Source organism: Poecilia formosa, unplaced genomic scaffold, assembly GCF_000485575.1.
Source record: "Poecilia formosa unplaced genomic scaffold, Poecilia_formosa-5.1.2 Scaffold15, whole genome shotgun sequence".
In the NCBI taxonomy this organism is placed as follows: Eukaryota; Metazoa; Chordata; class Actinopteri; order Cyprinodontiformes; family Poeciliidae; genus Poecilia; species Poecilia formosa.
The window spans coordinates 2,391,128-2,409,818 of record NW_006799954.1 but is presented as its reverse complement, the minus strand read 5'-3'; the positions used below and the strand labels follow the sequence as shown (position 1 = coordinate 2,409,818).

Here is an 18,691-nt window from a genome sequence, read left to right as displayed (position 1 = left end):
CGCGGGTGGTCTCTTTCATCCTCTGAGCTCGGGACCTCTACCAGGGGCCTGGGAGCTTGAGGGTTCTGCTGCTCCAGTCTGCTGTTTCTCCACTTGTTCTCTCTGCTTTTCCTGTCCCTCCGCATCCATCTCTTCATTCATCTCTTCTTCCATCTCTTCATCCATCTCTTCATCATCCTCTTCACTCCTACTCTGACTAGCATCATGCTGTCTCTCTTTTACAACTCCACAACTGCAAGTGACACTGTCCTTGTCTGCTACTTTACAGCAACAATGATAAACTTTATAGCACTTCTGCACATAATACATAGTGTAATAGCTATGATATAAAAGTCTACTTATCAAAGGACCTTAACACTGGAAGAGAATTAGTGACTATTTTTATTTTTCTTGAGCAGGTAAAAAAAGCTATATTTATACAAGAACAGGACAAGACAGTCTGTATATTAAGATATCTTGTCACTTTAAAGACATTTTAAAACATTTTTCCTAAAGTTTTATTTTTGCACTGTCTTCCTTTTTCTGGGTCAGTCAGTATTGATTGATTTTAATTTATCAACAGATTAGCAGTTTATGTAGGTATGCTGCTGATAGGCTGCCCTTAATGTTCTGTGCACCTTAAGAATATACAAAAAATAACAAAAAAAAAAAAAAAACACAAACACACTATATACCAAGCGTGGAATATTACATCCAGGTAGGCAGTGTTCACTAACTTGCTGTAGTCCTGCTGTTTGGTCCCATGTCATCTCTGACCTTGGCTCCTCCGCAACATAAAATCTCTCTTAATTCGGCACGTTTGGTTGCATCCTGCACTAACTTTTCCTTCCCTGTCTGATGATTTGTTTTCTTGCTGCCTGCTTCTGAAAGGCAGGAGGGGGAGAGGGGACATCTGGGCATCATATTTACCGTGGCATGTAATGTGTTTTATTACTACGTCGTGCTTTCAATGTTTCAGTTCAAAGTGTGTCAAAAAGGGGATGGAGTTGGTGTTTATGATTGGTTTATTTACACAATATGCGAACGCATACATGGGCCTGTGCACCAGTATGATGTTGAAGAATAGGAAGACTTTCAATGTTAGATCACTTTTTTGGTTTCTGGAATGACTGGTTTGCACAAAATTTCCTACTTTGTTGCAGCAAGATGACAGAACTTGTTTTGAATCTGCAACAACGCATTGATTTAGAAACAATATTTCCCCTCTGTTACAATTGTGCTCATAGTTTGAGGAATGCCTCCTTAGCTCTGGATCAGAAGCTTTCTCTTAAACAGAATGATAATTTTCACTATTTCATTGGTTTGCATCTGCTGAGGTTTTGGCTAAAGAAATGACAATACCATAAATACAGCTTCAAACTGTTCCCATCTGCTGCATTTGATGGTTGTGTTTCCATATGGTTGATTTTATTGCAATCTACTTTCTGAATGCGGTTCAGAAAACAACAAACAAATCAAAGTGTTTACATTTTTAGCATAACATTTTACATTTCTTAATCTTAGCGGCATTGTGAAGGAGTGGAAAACAATTTCTCTTCATTTTCTGCTACTTTTTTCCACTTTGTGTTGAGTTCTGAACAACTTGAATGCAGATGTGATTTTACATTTTCCAATTGGCAATTGGCTCTCGCAACTTTCAAATCTGCTTAAAATGCATATCATCTCCATGATACCGAGTCCAGTCCTGTAATGGGATAGTTACTATGGCAACAGCAGTAAAAGTGATGTGAGGAAAAGATACAGATTAAAACCAGTAGGTGACAATTGTTCACATACAGCAAAAATACCCCAACAAACAACAGAAAAATCACAAATCCTGTTGGAAGTCACTAATTCTAAACAGAATTAGGTTTCAGACTAAGTTTTTATTAACATTCATCACTGTGACTTAACTACGTAGTGATCCTCACTAGAGTTGATCCTTTGGGCATTGCGTGCAAGTCTGTTCCATGTCTGTGCGCAGTGCGAACAAGATAGGTAATTAGTGACCTTAACGGGGTAGAGGATTAGAATGAAATACCCTCCCTGAGCATGTGCTTTAATAAGAGTATTGGGGATAGCGTGACACTGGTTGTCTTTTGAGACCTGCCGTACCTCTCCTAGGTAACAACCTAGCACAATGTAGACCGTGCTGTATTTACTCAATGAAGCACACGGTTGAGAATAGGTGTCTGTACAGTAGGTGAACGGTAAAAGTATGACATTTCTTACTTGACAGCGGAGATGTTCAAAGTATGACTGTGGTCTTCTCTTTTCTCGAGCCATTTTACATGATTAATAGGGTAGAGAGTGAGAGTTGAAACTGCAATTAAAGGTGTCTTCCATCTGAGGAAGACGCTCCTTTCTGGTAGTCAGCTAAAGGGAGACCAAAGGGAGCAATGCAGCACCAAGTCATTATTTTTTCCACTATCCTTTCTACTGTATGGAATAAATTAACTTCACAGCGCTGCTGTCTTAGCTAGTGTCCCTTCATTGCTTGTTTTTTTTAAAGGGATGCACACAATTAGGAGCAAGGAAGGAAGAAAAGGCTCAGGATTGTCTCCTTCTCCCCATACAAAGTTTGAGTGCCAGCACAAAACAAGCTCAGTAGGCCCCTGGGGGCCCTGCTTGAGACTAAGCAGTGCCTCAGATAGTCAGAATCACTGATGCTCATTGACAACAAGAAATGATGAAAACAACTGTAATAATGAATGAACCTTTAAAAATATAGGCATAGGTTTCCAAGGACTAAGGTTGCATTGTTGTACAGTGAATGTTGATATGATATACTCGAGCAGCATGAAAGCACACCTCAAAAAGTTAGCAAGCAAAAAAATAAAAAAATAAAAATAAAAAATCCATGTGTCTTCAAAAGGTGAAACTTATATATTAATAAATTATCTTCTGAAGAGATTATTTTATTATAGGTAGTAACCCCAAATTTAATATCTCAGAAAAGTATGTTACATAAGCCCAATTCAAAAATATATTTTTAATACAGAAATGTCAGTCTACTTAGAAGTATGTCTAAGTGCTGTGTTGTAAATGTAGTCATTATTTATTCGGGACTCCTTTTGCATGAATTACTGCATCATTCCAACATGGCAGGGAGGCAATCAGTCTGTGGCTCTGCTGAGGTGTTAAGGAAGCCGCTGTAATAACAGCCCTCAGTTCATCTGCACTGTTGGGTTTTGTGTTTTTCATCTTTCTATTAACAATTAACCAAAGTTTTTCAATGGGGTTCAGGTCAGGCCAGTTTGGAGGCCAATCAAGCACATATTGATGCTTTAAGCAGTGTGGATGGAAAACTAAATTATAATCTGCGTAGATCTTCATCAGCAAAGGGAATCATAAAATGCTCCAAACTGGTTGTAGTTGAAGTGCCTTCTAACAATCTACCGTCAAGTCCACAGTTTTCCTCACGACTGAGTCAGCTTTAGCATGGCCATAGTACAAACTTTCTATATTTTTTAATTAGCCTTATGTAATACTCTACTACAAAAAAATCTTTTTTTCATTAGCTCTAAGACATATTCATTAGATCTAAGACAAATAAATGCACACTCTAAGCGTAATAAATCTAGATAATGCATGAGTTTCACTTTTTTTAATTTACTTTAATGAATTAACCTTTCAATGATATTGCAATTTATTGAGATGCTCTTGTATTTAGTGGAATTTCACAATTTTAGCATGCTTCATGAAGTAGGATACGCCAGACATCGTAAAAAAGTCCTCTACTTTATCTCATGGATTTCTCTGTGCTGACACACCAAGGATCATTACATCCATAATTTCATATTTTGCAATACTGTCACTGGGAATATTTTCCCGGGCTTGATGTTCAGGTCTAGTGCAATTAATTATGCATATATATATACTTCACTGGGGCATGCTATCAAGTACAGAGCAGGATTATAATGAAGTGGGGCATACATACTAGAAACCTCGTGAATATGCTTCACCTTAGATAAACCTGTATAGTAATGTAGAAAATCTACCGTAATTGGAAAAACCACAGAAAGATTACTGTGAAGCCAGTTCTCTTCTTGGCATGTGTGCCACAGTAATTGCCACAGTAAGCCTGAGAATTGTTACACATTTGATGCTTGGCTGACTTCGCAGCTATTGTCTTTATCTGCTGTTGGAAAAGGAAGGTGTAGGGGAAGAATCACCACATCTTTGTGGTATGTTTAAATCATAGTCTCCTCCTATTGCACAGAAGATTTCCACCTAAACATGTGAGCCGAGATGGCGTCCTTCAAGCCCCGCTGGCTTTCTTGTCATTGGAAATGGGAGTGGGAGATTAGGCAGGGTGTAGGGGGAGGGAAATGTAGAAGATTGAGCAAGAGAAGGGGGGTAAATACTAAATTCTTGTTTAATCCCATCTCAAGCAGCTAGATATACTCCTTGTAAGATTTTTCTATCCAGAGCTGAGGTGACTGAAAGGAATGAGATGAAAATGAATGAGAATCAGCTTTAAACATGTATTAGCTGTAGAGTGCGCTACTTCAGAAATTATTTTATACAGGTCCATTAATGGAAATCAAGTCTGCCATATTGTTAATACATTTAAATTACTGGGATCCCAGAACAGTTTTATGGCAAATTAGGCCACACAGTCAATGTATTGTTATTAGTTTATACCACTAATGGTACGTTTTGCTGGAAATGATTTTTTTAGGTGACTACTGATGTGAAGTGCTGCTTTTCTTCCATAAGAAACACATCAAAGTGGCAATTTTGCACAGCTCATTGCATTTAATAGAGTGCAATAAAAAATGTCCTTTCTTGTGTAATTAATGAGGAGATTACAGAAGCAAAAAATAAAATATTTCTGGAGGGTATGTATCATACGTGTTGCAGTTTTGTAAAATGTTGAGATTCAATTCTCTGCAATTTTTTCAAACATTAGTAGCACAAAAGTTAGAAAGCCCCAAGTAAGAAGTTAATTGTAACATTATCGTTATTAATTTGATGTAATGTCATTTCAGATTTTTAGGCTAAACTTGCATTTTAAAAATGTATTCCTAAGCTACCTCACAACTCCGAATAATTAATGCTGTTTATTCTTCTAATAACCTCTCACAGACAACTGAATCAATCAGTAGACCTTTAATTGCACCTACCCTCTCTCACACTCTTGTTTTTAATTTTTTTCCTCTCATTGTTTTCTTATTTTCTAATAAAATTCAACATTGCACAAAGCCCTTGGATTAATGTGCAAAAATAAATGAATAAAAAGATGCATTCAGAGTGACTGCTGATGCGAGAGGAAAGAGGATTCTCACAACCCACTGCCCCTGCTATAAGAACATGCCTTATCAACATTTTTTCCGTGTAAAATGTCAACGTCGTGCTAATTATTTTATCAACAAGGCTATGTGTGCATTTGCCTTAAGTTGCATGATCTTTCTGCCTTGTTATAAATATGTAGAAAAGCTCTCTAGCTTCTCCTTTCTTTGCAGTTCTTGTGCCTGACCTATAGCATTTGTTGTGAGGAAATAGTGAATCTGATACAACATAAGATGCTATAAAAATCATCTTGCAAAACCTTACAAAACAATCTATTTGTCTACACATTTAACAACTATGCAATGCACTGACCAATGAAAAATAAAACCCTGTTCAGTAATTTAAAAAAAAAAAAAAGAAAAAGAAAACCTGCAAATCTTTCAAGAAAACATTTCCCATTCAGCACATTAAAGGAGTCCACAAGGGAAATCTCTTATGTTCCATCTTTGTTTCGGGTATTTTCTAAGCAGGTGGAATGAAGCCCAGAAAGCAGCAGCATGCATAAGGTTGGTAAATGAGCATTTGCACATCTGTATAAACACATCTGTCCTTTTACGACCAGATTGCGATTTTTGTTGTTTTGAAGATCTCGTGCGCTCCCGTTTTAGTTAAGTCATAAATCATATGCGTCAAATAGGTTTCATACACAGTAGGTTTAAAAATTGCTTGGCCATTAAGCCATGACGGGGGCAGAGAAGTGTTTGAAGAAGACACGCATCACAGCTGGTCTTTTTCCTCAGGAAAGGTCTGCTTATATCGCTACATCTCAAGGTGTGGGCAGCTGAATTATGCTACAAAACTTCAAGACACGTTTGGTGTTTGTACGTGTTCTGGCTTGAAGCCTGTGTTCACTGTGTGTTTGAGTGTTCTTGTATTCTCCAGGCTATCACATTTTACTGTCAGTTATTAGGTGTTGCAGACAGAGGGAGGTCATGGGGCAGCTTGCAGAATTATGTCCTGGTCACAGAAGCAATTCATGAAACCTGTCCCTTATGACAGCACAATTTCTCCTAGTTCCTGATGCACAAAGGCAAAAGCCATTACAGATAAGCAAGAAAAAAACATTGAGAAGCAACTACCAAATAAGCTAATTCAGATGTTTCAGTCACTTAATATAATATTAAACAGCTAGGCATGCAGACTGCTTCTGCAAACAATTAAATATTGGGTCACTGTCAGCAGTTCGCTGAATACAAGCACGACAATCGGGAGCCCACTGTGCATTAAGTCTAATCGTAAAATGCTCTCTGCATACAATAACTGACACACATCGACTTAGCAACAAAGTGAAAGCAACAGGGAACAATAACATTTTAACCTCAGAATGGTAACCCAACTAAAATCGCAGACACCACATGTAGAGACACATGGTGTGGAAAAATCACCAACTATTTGAATAGTTAATAGCAATAGTTCTAGCTCACGAAAAACTTATCGAGTTTCATGGCTAAGCAGCTGCATCCTAACCTTACATAAACTGGTGCAATAAAATCCAGAGAATGAAAACTGCTGTATGTGCAGCATGCAGAGCCATTTAAAAAAAATGTCATTCCAACTGCATAGGAACAGTTTGTGAATTTTAGTTCCATCATGATTGCACTCCAATGCACAAACCAAGGTTGATACGAACATGTGTGAGCGAATTTGGTTTGGAGGAACTTGACTGGCCAAAACAAAGCCCTGACCAATCTGAGGGCGCACCATTAAGGTGAAGTACAAGGTGACTGTGACCCAGGGCTTTTTGTCCAAAACCAAAAATTCAAATCACAAATATTCTTTAAAAAGAAAGACCTAAGTGTGATGGCCTGTCTTGCCAGGAGAGCTGAAGCAGCTTAAGTTGCAAAGTCTGAGCCCCTCAGTGTATGCAATGAAGTTATAGGATGCCTGTAAAGTTCTTATGTGTGGCAAGGCAAGTGTATAAATATTATCAGCAACATAATGTATATTTTATTATTTGCATGCCAGTGACACATTGTTTAGAACATTGTGACAAGCTTAATTTCCAGGTCAATCAAAAAAATTTTAACAGAATCCACATGTAAACACTGTCATAATCAGATGTGGTTTAATCTGATGTGATTGACCACAACTAAATAGTGAGCCTTGATTTTGGATCCTGACCAGACCACGGATATATGTAGCAACATTTACTTCCAGCAGAAAAAGAAAAAGTCATGTTGCATCTTGAAGCCTCAATGAATAATAGTCTGACTTACAATGTGGAGCTTCAAGAAGTCTCCGAGTCCAGAGGAGCTATCCACCCTCACCAGGACAGCATCCTTCAGGTGTGTGCTGAACCCAATGGCGAGTCGGTCCGCCCTTGTGCTGGGTCGGTCATTTGGCGGCCATGTGTAGGTGATCAGTCCACCGTCTCGGCCAAATATGTACGTTGTTCCCGCTGCGAGATAAAAGACGGAGGGGGAAAAAGAAGCAAACATTTTAATAACTGAAACAACGACTGCACACCCAGCGGGCTCCGCCGGCTGTCAACACGGAACCATTATTAACACAGCAAAGCCGGCCTCAGCTCCGTGTGCACGGAGAACCGTCAGTCTGAGCGTTTTATTGTGCTGAGTAATGACTTTGCAGAGCACCGAGCAACATATCACTCTTGAACCGCACTCAGCTCCATCTGAGAGTTTAAGTACACTCATGTCAATTCATGAGTAGAAGAAAATCCAGCTAAAAATGTGTGAAACGCAGGTAGAGGTGCCGCTTACCTCATAATGCCAGGCAATTACTCAGCTTTACAGCCGCTGCCTGTTTCACCTCTGCACTGATGAGACACGAGCAAGCACTTGCAAATTTTTAGTTGTGTCCCAGGTGTCTGGGAGACCAGCATACCAAATGGGCACCTCCTCATCTCTTGTGCTTCATTAGCGATCTCAAAGAACACAGCGGCGTTATTGACTGAGAGGGCCAATTATGCCCTGCTTGTATCCTCCACACCAGCTATTTCCTGTCTCGCTGAATCATGTCAATGTCCTAAGCTCCTCTATGAAAGGTTAAAGCATGACCTGGTAGAAGGGAGAGTGGTTCTAATAACCCAGCTATTAAGTGAGAAAGCACTTCTTCAGAGTGAGACAGTGACCCCAGTCAAGACGATGCCAAAAAACACCCAGCCAAATTCGTCTTTTACAGCGGTGTCATGTTTCATGTTTAAGGATCATGACTGTGTTTTACTCCATTTTTGCTTCGTGGCTGTGAGAAAAAGTGTGTCTGTGTGTGCACAACTGCGAACGAAGGGATGTGAGATTGGGAAATGAACGCCTGTGAGAAAGGCTGGAAATGAACCCAGCTGTCAGATTAGCATAAAAACAGCTATCTTCATGAAAAATTAGACAAGGAGTTGTGCTGGTGTGCTGTATGTCTACATGTGCGTTAGAGCCAGAGACGGAGAGAAAAACTGTGAGAGTAAAAATGTGTTAATATTCATAGAGGCAAGGAGTTAAACAGCCTTTGCTGGAACAATAGATTATAAATCATCTTGACTGTAATTTCAATATTTTCTTGTAAAGTGATTCACAAGGATATAAAATTATCAATACAATTTATTTATTTGCTTCTGCATCTTTTTCTAAGAGTTTCCACAGCGCACCACTCTGCTTTGGAGCTTCTTTTCATTTCCACTCCATTATTTCTCTTATTTGATTAAACAGACACTCTTGCCCATAAGATACAAAGAACGGCATCATCGAATAGCATTAATGTGATCATGAAATGAAGTTGAGACGTTCAGATCTATGACAGGATTTTGTGTTTTTCATAAAGCATAACTCAAATTTCTAAAACCCTAATGATGATAATACTGTAAGCACTTTTGTTCTCCTAATGGCTATGGCTCTGAGGAGCTTGATGACATCAACAGAGGAAAAAGACATTATGCTTGATATATTTGCAAGACAGGCATCATTTCTTTTTCATGAAGTCTGGCGGCTACAGCTGAAAACTCTTCTTGTTTCACTAATGCAGATCTGATGTTGGACCCATCCCAGAGCGATCTCCAATTCATCCAGCCAGCGCTGGACTGTTGTCACTATCTCTTAAATTTCCCCCAAGCCGTCTAACACTTGGTCCGTGCTCCAGCTCATTATAATTAAGTGCTTTTGGACTATGTCAGCGTTGGAAATCACTGCACCCTTAAGCGTCTATTTCCTGCTCAGTCTATTCATAAGCTTTGACACCCACTTTATCCTACTGACATCCTATTTACTGTTAGTAGACACTGTAAAGTAGTGATTACCCCTTTCAATGGACCTTAGTAGAGATCATTATGGTAAATGGGTTAATTGCAAGATGCTCATGTCAAGGCCCAGCAGGTCAACAGGACTAAAGCTAACTACTAAATGTTTCCAAAACTGGTTCACTGAGTGCAAATAATAGGGCTGCCAATATGTGGTAAAACTGCACAAAATCCAGGAAAGCCTAAGACTAATAGAGAGTGGTGGGGATTAAGCTACACGGAGAAACATCGCTAATGCACACCTACACATACGTGCAGTGGCATGAAATCACCGCATTCTCCTATGTGACTCCACCGCTGCAGAGTAATTACACTCTGGCTGCATTTTTGTTATTTGCATCGTCTCCTGGGATGCTTGGCCTGATATGGATCTGTTGTAGTCATTAGATACAGAAGCATCCTGGAAATTCTTGCCTGTTTATTTACCACTATGATTTAAAGGGAGTTTCAGTTTATTCCCCATTCGCCACCTGTCTAATTATGAAAAATTAGACAGGTAAATAATAATTATCAAAACAATAAGCTACAGACAACATTAAATAATATAAAATAGTGTAATTTGACAAAACTATCTCCACAATGCATGATCTATGAAATTGAATTTTTTAAAATTTTCTGAAATATTTTACATTCATAAAAATGCCTTGCAAAATTGCTAATGCGTTGTATTTAACGTCTTTATTAAATAAATTTATTTGATTGTTTTAAACAAGTAATGCACGATTTTAAAGTGAAACGGTATTGATGCATAGTTTTCAATTTTTCCCTGTGCCTTGTCCCTTTGTGGATCTCTGCAGCTGCTCCAGAGCTACATGGGCCTCATGAGGGCTGCTGGTGTGAATAATGCTCGCCTTTTCTCGCCTGTAAATTTAAGTGGACTCTTACGTCTTGGTAGGTTTGCACTTGTGGTGTAGTATTTCCGTTTTTATAAGACAGTTTGACCTGTGCTTTGTCAAAAGTTCAGATGTCACAGTATTGTTTTATTACCTAATATTGCTTTACTTCTCCACAATCTTGTCTGATCTCTGTCGGGTGGGTTTTCTTGAGCCTTGTTATGCGGTTTTTATTCACTAATGTCCTCTGATACCTTCAGAATATATACATGTAGATGGTATTTATACTGACATTCATTAAGGAATAAACATATTGACCCTTCTTCTGACTAATTCTGTGAATTTAGACTGACATTAGTGCACCAGGCTGTACTCAAGTCTGAGATTGAATGAATACCAAATTTTCAGACATTAATTTGTAAAAATAAATGCATCATGCAACATTTACTAAACTTACAATAGTGTGTCCCTTTTTGTTGGTCTGACGGAGCAAATCTGAGTAAAACATTTGTGCGCTTGTATGGAAATGTGAATCGTGAGCTCAAGGTCTGTATTTTCACAGAGAAGCTACAGGGGAGAGAAACCATGACTGAATGCATTGGAAGGTATTACCGATTTTAGATTCTGCCTTCAGGATGAACTCCTTAACCACAAGCCTCCCCTGTTAAAGGATAATGAATTAATCTGTCCTCATGTTGGACTACACTGAGATCTGGCCGCTCACTGCTGTGTCAGTTCACATCAAAGAAGACAAACATTGGCAGATCAAACACTCTGCTTTCATTAAAAATGTACCACTATCCTAGGAGTTCTCGTGCATTTGGCCTAAGAGGTGTGTGGGATATTACTTCTGCGGAGAAGCAAACACGAACTGCATGTTTGAGCGCTCTTGGTGTTTACTTTTTTATTGTTTAAATCTATTTACGGTGGAAGCAAATAGACTAGACATGATATGCATTATCTAATTAACTAGGTGTGAGAAACAAACATGCAGAATCTATGCCATAATGCAGCTATGGGAGTAGGAGAATACAAAACGAGTGTATTTGACAGCATCTCTCATGCCAGTGTCAGGCTTGCAGACTGTCTTTCCTCTAACCTCCAGAAAAGCCATCACAATGCGCTTCATATTACCACCTCTGCCGAGAAACTAGGGAGGAATCCAATCATAATTACATAGTTGTGATGGAAATGTGAAAAGGAGAGATGACATTATAGATCTGTTTTCTGACAGCACCTAACACTTGCGTCGTCTTTCTATCTGCTGCCACAGATTCCCGTAATGACTGGCTGTGCAAAAATAGATCATCCGAGATGTGGAATATAGGATTGCGTTTTTGAAATTAATTTTTGATCATTTCCACGAGTCTCTTGAGAGAAATCTCATAGATGAAAAATTATAGATAACTGCCTTTCAAAGCCGTTTTTCAGCTGTCTCCATGGCAGGACACAGTTTTCACGTTATGATTAACATTTTGTTGGATAGCTTTACATGGAAAGAGCCTTTGTAAAACAAATTCAGAAACCAAACCCACCCATGACAACAGCACAAATATGCAAAATTAAGATGTGTTAAATTACCACAGATTCTTATTTTGCAATAAAATTTTCCGAGTTTAAATGTTAACTTTGGCTATTTGTCTTGTTTTTAAATTAAACTTCAAGCTCATTTATGTCAAAATGTTGTAGCTAACTCTTAAGTGTTGTCTGTTAAAGCCAGATGATAAATCAAAAACTATGCTGAGTTTAGCAGCTATACGTCAGACTGATCCTGGATGTTGTTCCAAGTGTATGTGGTGAGTTTGATTAAACAATGCAAATCTACCATAAATCCTGTTTCATTAAGTCTGTAGGAAGTCCAAGAATGACAGTTGTGCATCCCTAAACCATGTCAAAGGATAAAACTATTTTAAGAGGAAGATGATTTAAGATTACATTGGGCCTACTCGCCCCGGAGGGATGTATACAATTAAAAGAGGCTTAATGATATCTATTGGATTTCCATTTCAGTTTTCTGAGAAATCATTAGCACGATTTATGAGTTCACTATTGTGCTATCACACACCATCGTTATCTGGTAAAGGAGCTGTTTCCGATCAATGTTCCTTAAGATTTAGAGCCACAAGGAAAATAAAAACTAAATCATGAGCTACTGTGATTAATGATTGATTAATGATTTTTTTTCTTTTGACTACAGCATATTCCTTTTTTTATATATTTACCCTTTTTATGCCAGTAGTTGAGGTTACTACTGAATAGGAACTACAGGTTTTGGACATAAATCATAAAATATGGAGACAGCAGAGTATGTTCTTCTCAACAGCTGTATAGAATAAATAAATGGCATCTAATAAACCTCTTTGTAATATATATAGATATATATATCTACATATCTATATATCTATATATATATATATATAAATAATAAAAAAATACAAAATAAAAACATAAATTGTGCAAGAAGTAATGCGAAAAACGACGCAACTCCATCTTTCTGTCTATCTGTCAGGCTATGATGTTTAAATAATACTCATTAGATACCAAAGGTACCAAGATTGCCAAAGTGTACTTAGAAAGTATTTCTCACGCTATTAGACAATCTAAGCATCTGATGCAAGGCAGCATGGATCCATTCTTTCATGTTGCTTGCATCAGACTGACCCTAACTATCTGCATGTTGTACTTACTATCACATCCCATGCAACAATGTTGTTCCAGTCTTGTGCTTTGGTGAATGTGCAAATTGTAGCTTCAGTTTCCTATTCCTAGCTGATACAAGTTGCATGTGGTGTGGTCTTTTGCTGCCATTACCAGTCTGCTCCAATGCTCAAATTGTTGTTCAGAAATGGTATTCATACCTTGGATGTAATGAGGGATTTTTTTATTTTTTTTAGCTACTGTTGCCTTTCAGCTGTCTGCCCATTTTTGCTATGACCTTGGACATCAGCAATGCATTTTCATCCACACAGCAGCTGATCACTAGATATTTTCTGTTTTTCTGACTCTTCTGTGTAAACACCAGAAGTGGTTGTGGGCAAATATCTTAGTATGCAATATTCAGAGAGTATATATCATTTATAGTTTTCTAAATACAATGTTCTTTAAGGTGTCATTTCATGATTATTTCCAACATAACTACTGTTTAGTTTAAATTTATGGAGAGTCACATAAAATACAATTAGCACAGGAAGCAGAAACAATTTTTTTTTTCTTTTATTTTCCTTTTTTTTTTTTTTTTTTTTTGTAAAACATCTTAAGTGTCGCGCTCTGTTTGAATTAACAAATAACTTTTGCACTGCACTTTAACAATGTACAGGAGTTTAATTTAACCGCAGTACATAATGCTGATTTACAGCTACGAAGTTTTATTTCCTATTGTCAGTTCAGCTGCAGCAGTTACTGTCACAAACAAAGCTTAGCTTCCCATTATTTTCACTCTGTTTTCTTATTATTCACCCAGAGTTGCTGATGTAAATTTGACCCCCCCCCCGTCCCTCCCTCCCAACCCTGCTTGTACAGAGGATGCCTCCCTGGATTTTCCCAAACTAAAAGCATTGCATTCTGCTGTCAGCGCACGGTGGAGCTTTGTGTTGGCAAGGTGACATTTCTGTCAACGTTTTTCTTGTCTCTGCGTGTGTGGTGTTCTTGCAACATGCTGTGAACTTTACTGCTCTGAAGTAGCAGGACAGAAGCTATGAAATTACAGTGTTTTTTTTTTTTTGTTCTCATTTCACACAACCTTCCAAATCCACAACAACAGTACTCTGTGATTCTCTGCAACCACATTTCTGGGTTACTTTACAAAGAAAAAAAATAATAAAAAAATGTGCTCATGCACAGATCCCAGATTTACCAATCCATTTGTGAATATGTAGGGCAATTTGACTTTGATGTAATTCCCTCAAGCAAGAAAAAATAGCTTATTTCTTCCACTCTAGGCATGACCACATGTGCTAGTACCCTGAAAAAGGAATACTCCAATCTATGTACCTTTGCAGTATCCGCTATGTCCTTGAACCTCAATTCTACTTCCATCTAGCTCCTAAGCTCACAAAAATGAATTCATTTGGTAAAATACAGACTTAGCTCGAAGTATTTTTGAAACTTTAGCATAAGAATTGATTTTTTCCAAAAGACAAGTCTTTTTTTGGTTAATATTCTGATTATTAATTCATAAACTAGGTTGAGCTTTGTGACATAGTGCATATTGATTTAAGCTGTGGTGAAATCTATTTGTGAAGATACACCAATCAATCAGCCAGGGTTAGGCTAATTTCACCAAGATATGCTTTGATCTGTAGTCGACAGGTCAAATTCAAAGGAATAACACTTATTTTCTCTTTTCGTGAATTGCATCAAAACATTAAAAAAATGCAAAACCCCCAATTTTTGTTCTATGCTCATACTAACTACCAATACTTTGATACAACTTTTTTGAGTTCAATATAAATAGAATAGAATAGAATAGAATAGAATAGAATAGAATAGAATAGAATAGAATAGAATAGAATAGAATCAAACTTTCATCTCCTTCAAGGGGGAAATTGCAGTATAACAGGATATTTAGGATCTTATGATCTACATATATGCATAGGTCATATATATGACTTGGGCATATATAGGGATATTCTTCATTTCTTTATTTTCTGTTAGATTCAAAACTACTAACTCTATCAAAGACCCTACAGCACATGTTTCACTTTTTCTGTGATAAGAAACTTCAGAAAAAACAAAAGGACTTTTACTAAATCAATATCTGCAGGTCAGATCTCAAAGTAAAATAAAAGATGGTATCGGCCAAGAAGTCCCAGATCAGCGCCTCTCTGGCTGTTGGTGATTTACAAAAAGCTATGCACTGTATTTGCCAGTGACAGAAAAAAGGGGCACTCTTCATATTTAGAAAGCCAAATTTAAGATTCAAGAGTCAAAGAGGTTAAGTGTTCAAATTATTGGATTGAAAAAGTTCCTTTGTTATCCTGTATGTCATTGTGGCTCTGTGTTTTTTGTGATTCAAGTATGGCTTGAATCTTGTAATTTATTGAAATTTCTGTCACCTTCAATTGAGGCTGGTATGATGTGGTCTTTGTTAGCCCTTGTCAGGAGAGCAAGGGCTAACAACCAGGTGTTTTGCCCTAAACTGACCTCTTTCTTTCCAGCCTAGGTGATGGACAGTTTTGTGCAACAGGAAGTACAGTGAAGCTTCAGTGTTTCTTTGAGAAACAATTTTATTGTGTGTTGTAGGAAATAATTGCAGTTGATATTTAATTTATCTGTGGAAATGGTTGTTTGTCTCAGGTTTCTGTCATAAGAGATTTTAGTTATTTTTATAGTAACACCAAATGAAGATAAATTCAGCTACGAGGATCACCATTCTTGGATATTGTTTCATAGAAGAAATAGAAGAAAGGGGAGGTGCACCACAGGAGCAGAGTACAGTAAATACCGTTAGATCCCAGTGGCAACCCCCCCAATCCAATCTCTATTTCTATATCGGTTCATTGTTCCATTGTGGTACAGTGAGGTGCTTTCAACAATTTTAACCTGGCTGTGCAGAGTTGATTGTGGAGGGGGAGGGGAGGGAAGCTATTCTCAACCTACTGTTCTGTATGAGCAGCCCTTTGGGAGACTAAAAAGACTATGGATTGTTGACTTGTCAACAATCCATAGTTATTATTATAAGAGAGGCAAACAATTGCCTCTCTTATAATGGGATAGAGAGAACAGAACCAGCAGGCATAGGGAAAAAAAAAAGTTTCATTGCAGACTGAAGCAGGAACAAACATCTGACATAGGACACCAAAATCACAACAAAACTTACTTCCTCCATAGACATTTACATTAAAACTAAGCAGCAAGTTCAGCAAGACCTGTAAATTTTATATTTTATTTTTTTCCATATATTTTTAGGTAAACAACAGCCAACGATATTTTCAGCCACACCTGCATATTTTATTTGCTGAAATATGTTCATAACCTTACTCCTGATATAAAATGCAAAAAAAAAGAGGATTTGATACAGTCCACATTTTTTCATTATACTTTTTTAGGTTACAGATCTTTTCAGGTTTACCTGAAGAGTGAGGCTAAGCTTTTACTCGTATTCACAAAAAACAGAGTGGACAGAGGAGCTTAAACATCACAATGGATGCTATTTTATGCTGAATGTGGACACATTGGCATAAATACAAGTGACACATTAAGACTCCCATGCTTCATTCAGCCAATTCAGGCAAAAGACGAATCTACACTATTGGCCATCACACTTGATTGTATCACAGCAGATTCATCAAACATGCCTTTTCTGGCCAGTTGATGTTTTCACAAAAATAATTTCTTCAGTCTTGGACTGTGCTTAAAAGAATAATAGAGACTACAATAATCCAACCCAGCTGTGATCAGAGTAATTATTTTAAATGCTCGTCTAGAAGACAATAACAGACTAGTCACAATTAGAGACTTTAAAGTGGCTCTTTAATTTTGTGCCAAAATGAAATCTGTAAATCAGATCCCTATTTCTTACAGTGCTTCCATGCTCAACATTGATTGAGCATGGAATAAGTAGTAGAAAACCCACTATAGCTTAGCTATTTTATTGTGGCGCCCTGAACAGAGAGCCGAATCACTTTACCACAACCGGTTAGAGGTGGTGGTTTTGAATTAAAAAGAAAATTAGGACATTTTAAGCTTATCCCCATTCATACCTATGATTCCAATCTTAATCTGATTGTTTTTATTGAGCCCAAAACAGTGTTTCAAGGTTTGTCCTGCTGATTTATCTGTTAAAACGGAAAATTGAAAATTATAGGGGGAATTGGTAACTTAGACAAAAAAAAAAAAGACCTGAAAATCAAAACTAATGGTGCATTTAAAGTTATCTCTCAATATCCGTTTGAAACAGAATTGTGATTCTAATCTTTAACACCCAAGTGTTCAACAACATTTATTTTTATCTGAGCGTTATTTTAAGAGCAAATGTAAGTGTTTACCTGAAACAGACAGTGCAAAATAAAATGCTCACTTCCATTTTCTTTGAAAGGAAGCATTAAAAAAATGCTTCTAAAAAAATAAAATCATTTAAAGGTAGTTACCCTGCTCTTCAGGCCAGAGTAAAGGCAAATATTCTAATTAGCCTGTTTCCACAGTATTGTTTTAACAATATCTAGTGACCTGTGAGCCTTAAGCTCCCTTCTAATGAAGACAATCCTGAAGCAGTAATTCCACACAGGACAGCTGACAGTGTCCAACCTGCCTATATAAGCTGCAAAGGATTAATCCTCTCCCTCAGCCCCTTCTCTTCTAGCCTTGCTAATTTGATGTAATTAAATTAAGTGGAGACCAAAAAGTGGGGCACTGCTGCTTGCCCCTGTGATTGGTCATCCTTATTAGAGGGTATAAGACACAGACTCCCAACATAATGGGGGCAACAGACCCTGGTAAACAGAGTGAGAGACAGAAAACCAAACAACCCTTTTGTTCAGCCTATAAAGGAAATACTACAATCCACAAAGAACACAATGCATGTCGGCAACACAAGCTTTAAACTTCTAGCAAAGATTAGCAGGTGGGACAATGCGTACACACAGCAGAAGATTTACTGCAAAGAACAAGGAAGCGTACATACACAGCACCTTTTCACATATTTATGTCCAAAATTCTATATTGTTTCCCAGTATCTTGTGGACATTGCATACACAAATAAACGTGGCATTGATACTCACATAAAACAGTCATCAGGGAGCCTCATGCTATTGTTTTTTAACTTTCAAGGAAACAGCTACCGTATTTCACCATTATACCTCTTACATTACGTCTTCCCTTCAGTACCTTTTAAACACGTTTTACCCCCCCCAATCCACCTCCCTTATGCTGATAAAGCCCTTCTCCAGCACACAATGTGCAGTACCTGTCTCAACAGCATCTGCAAAGAAAAATAATAAAAATCTTTGGGTCAAGTTGCCCATGTGTGAAAATGGCTTTTCTGGATTCCGAAGCCATTTTTAACATGATCCTAAAATACCAACCATTATGTAAGCGAATGCCTTCAGAAGTATAACTAAATTATTGTTATACCAAATTAAGATAATTTAAATTTTACAACATAATTGACTATTTATGAAAAGTACCCATTGATTAAATTCAATAGGGTGGGTCAGTTTGTGTTTATTTAATAGCGGCTGTTTAGCGGTCTCTCTGTGGAGAACGAAATTCATGGCTTGTTTGGTTTGAGAACTGAAAAGTATGTAATAATTTATAAAGTGAAAAAATAAAACAATCCATCCATCCATCCATCCATCCATCCATCCATCCATCCATCCATCCATCCATCCATCCATCCATCCAT

General features: G+C 37.6%; 1 protein-coding gene across 24 annotated transcripts in view; it reads right to left on the bottom strand.

Annotated features, from left to right (window-relative positions):
• The window catches only part of LOC103134101 (neurexin-1a), a 277,111-nt gene that overhangs the window by 93,996 nt on the left and 164,424 nt on the right, over window positions 1–18,691 (bottom strand). For all 24 annotated transcript variants that reach the window (XM_007546203.2, XM_007546209.2, XM_007546201.2 and 21 more), the window contains one exon: window positions 7,491–7,672. In XM_007546203.2, coding sequence (XP_007546265.1) covers window positions 7,491–7,672 — 182 coding nt within the window. The remainder of the gene's footprint in view (window positions 1–7,490; window positions 7,673–18,691) is intronic.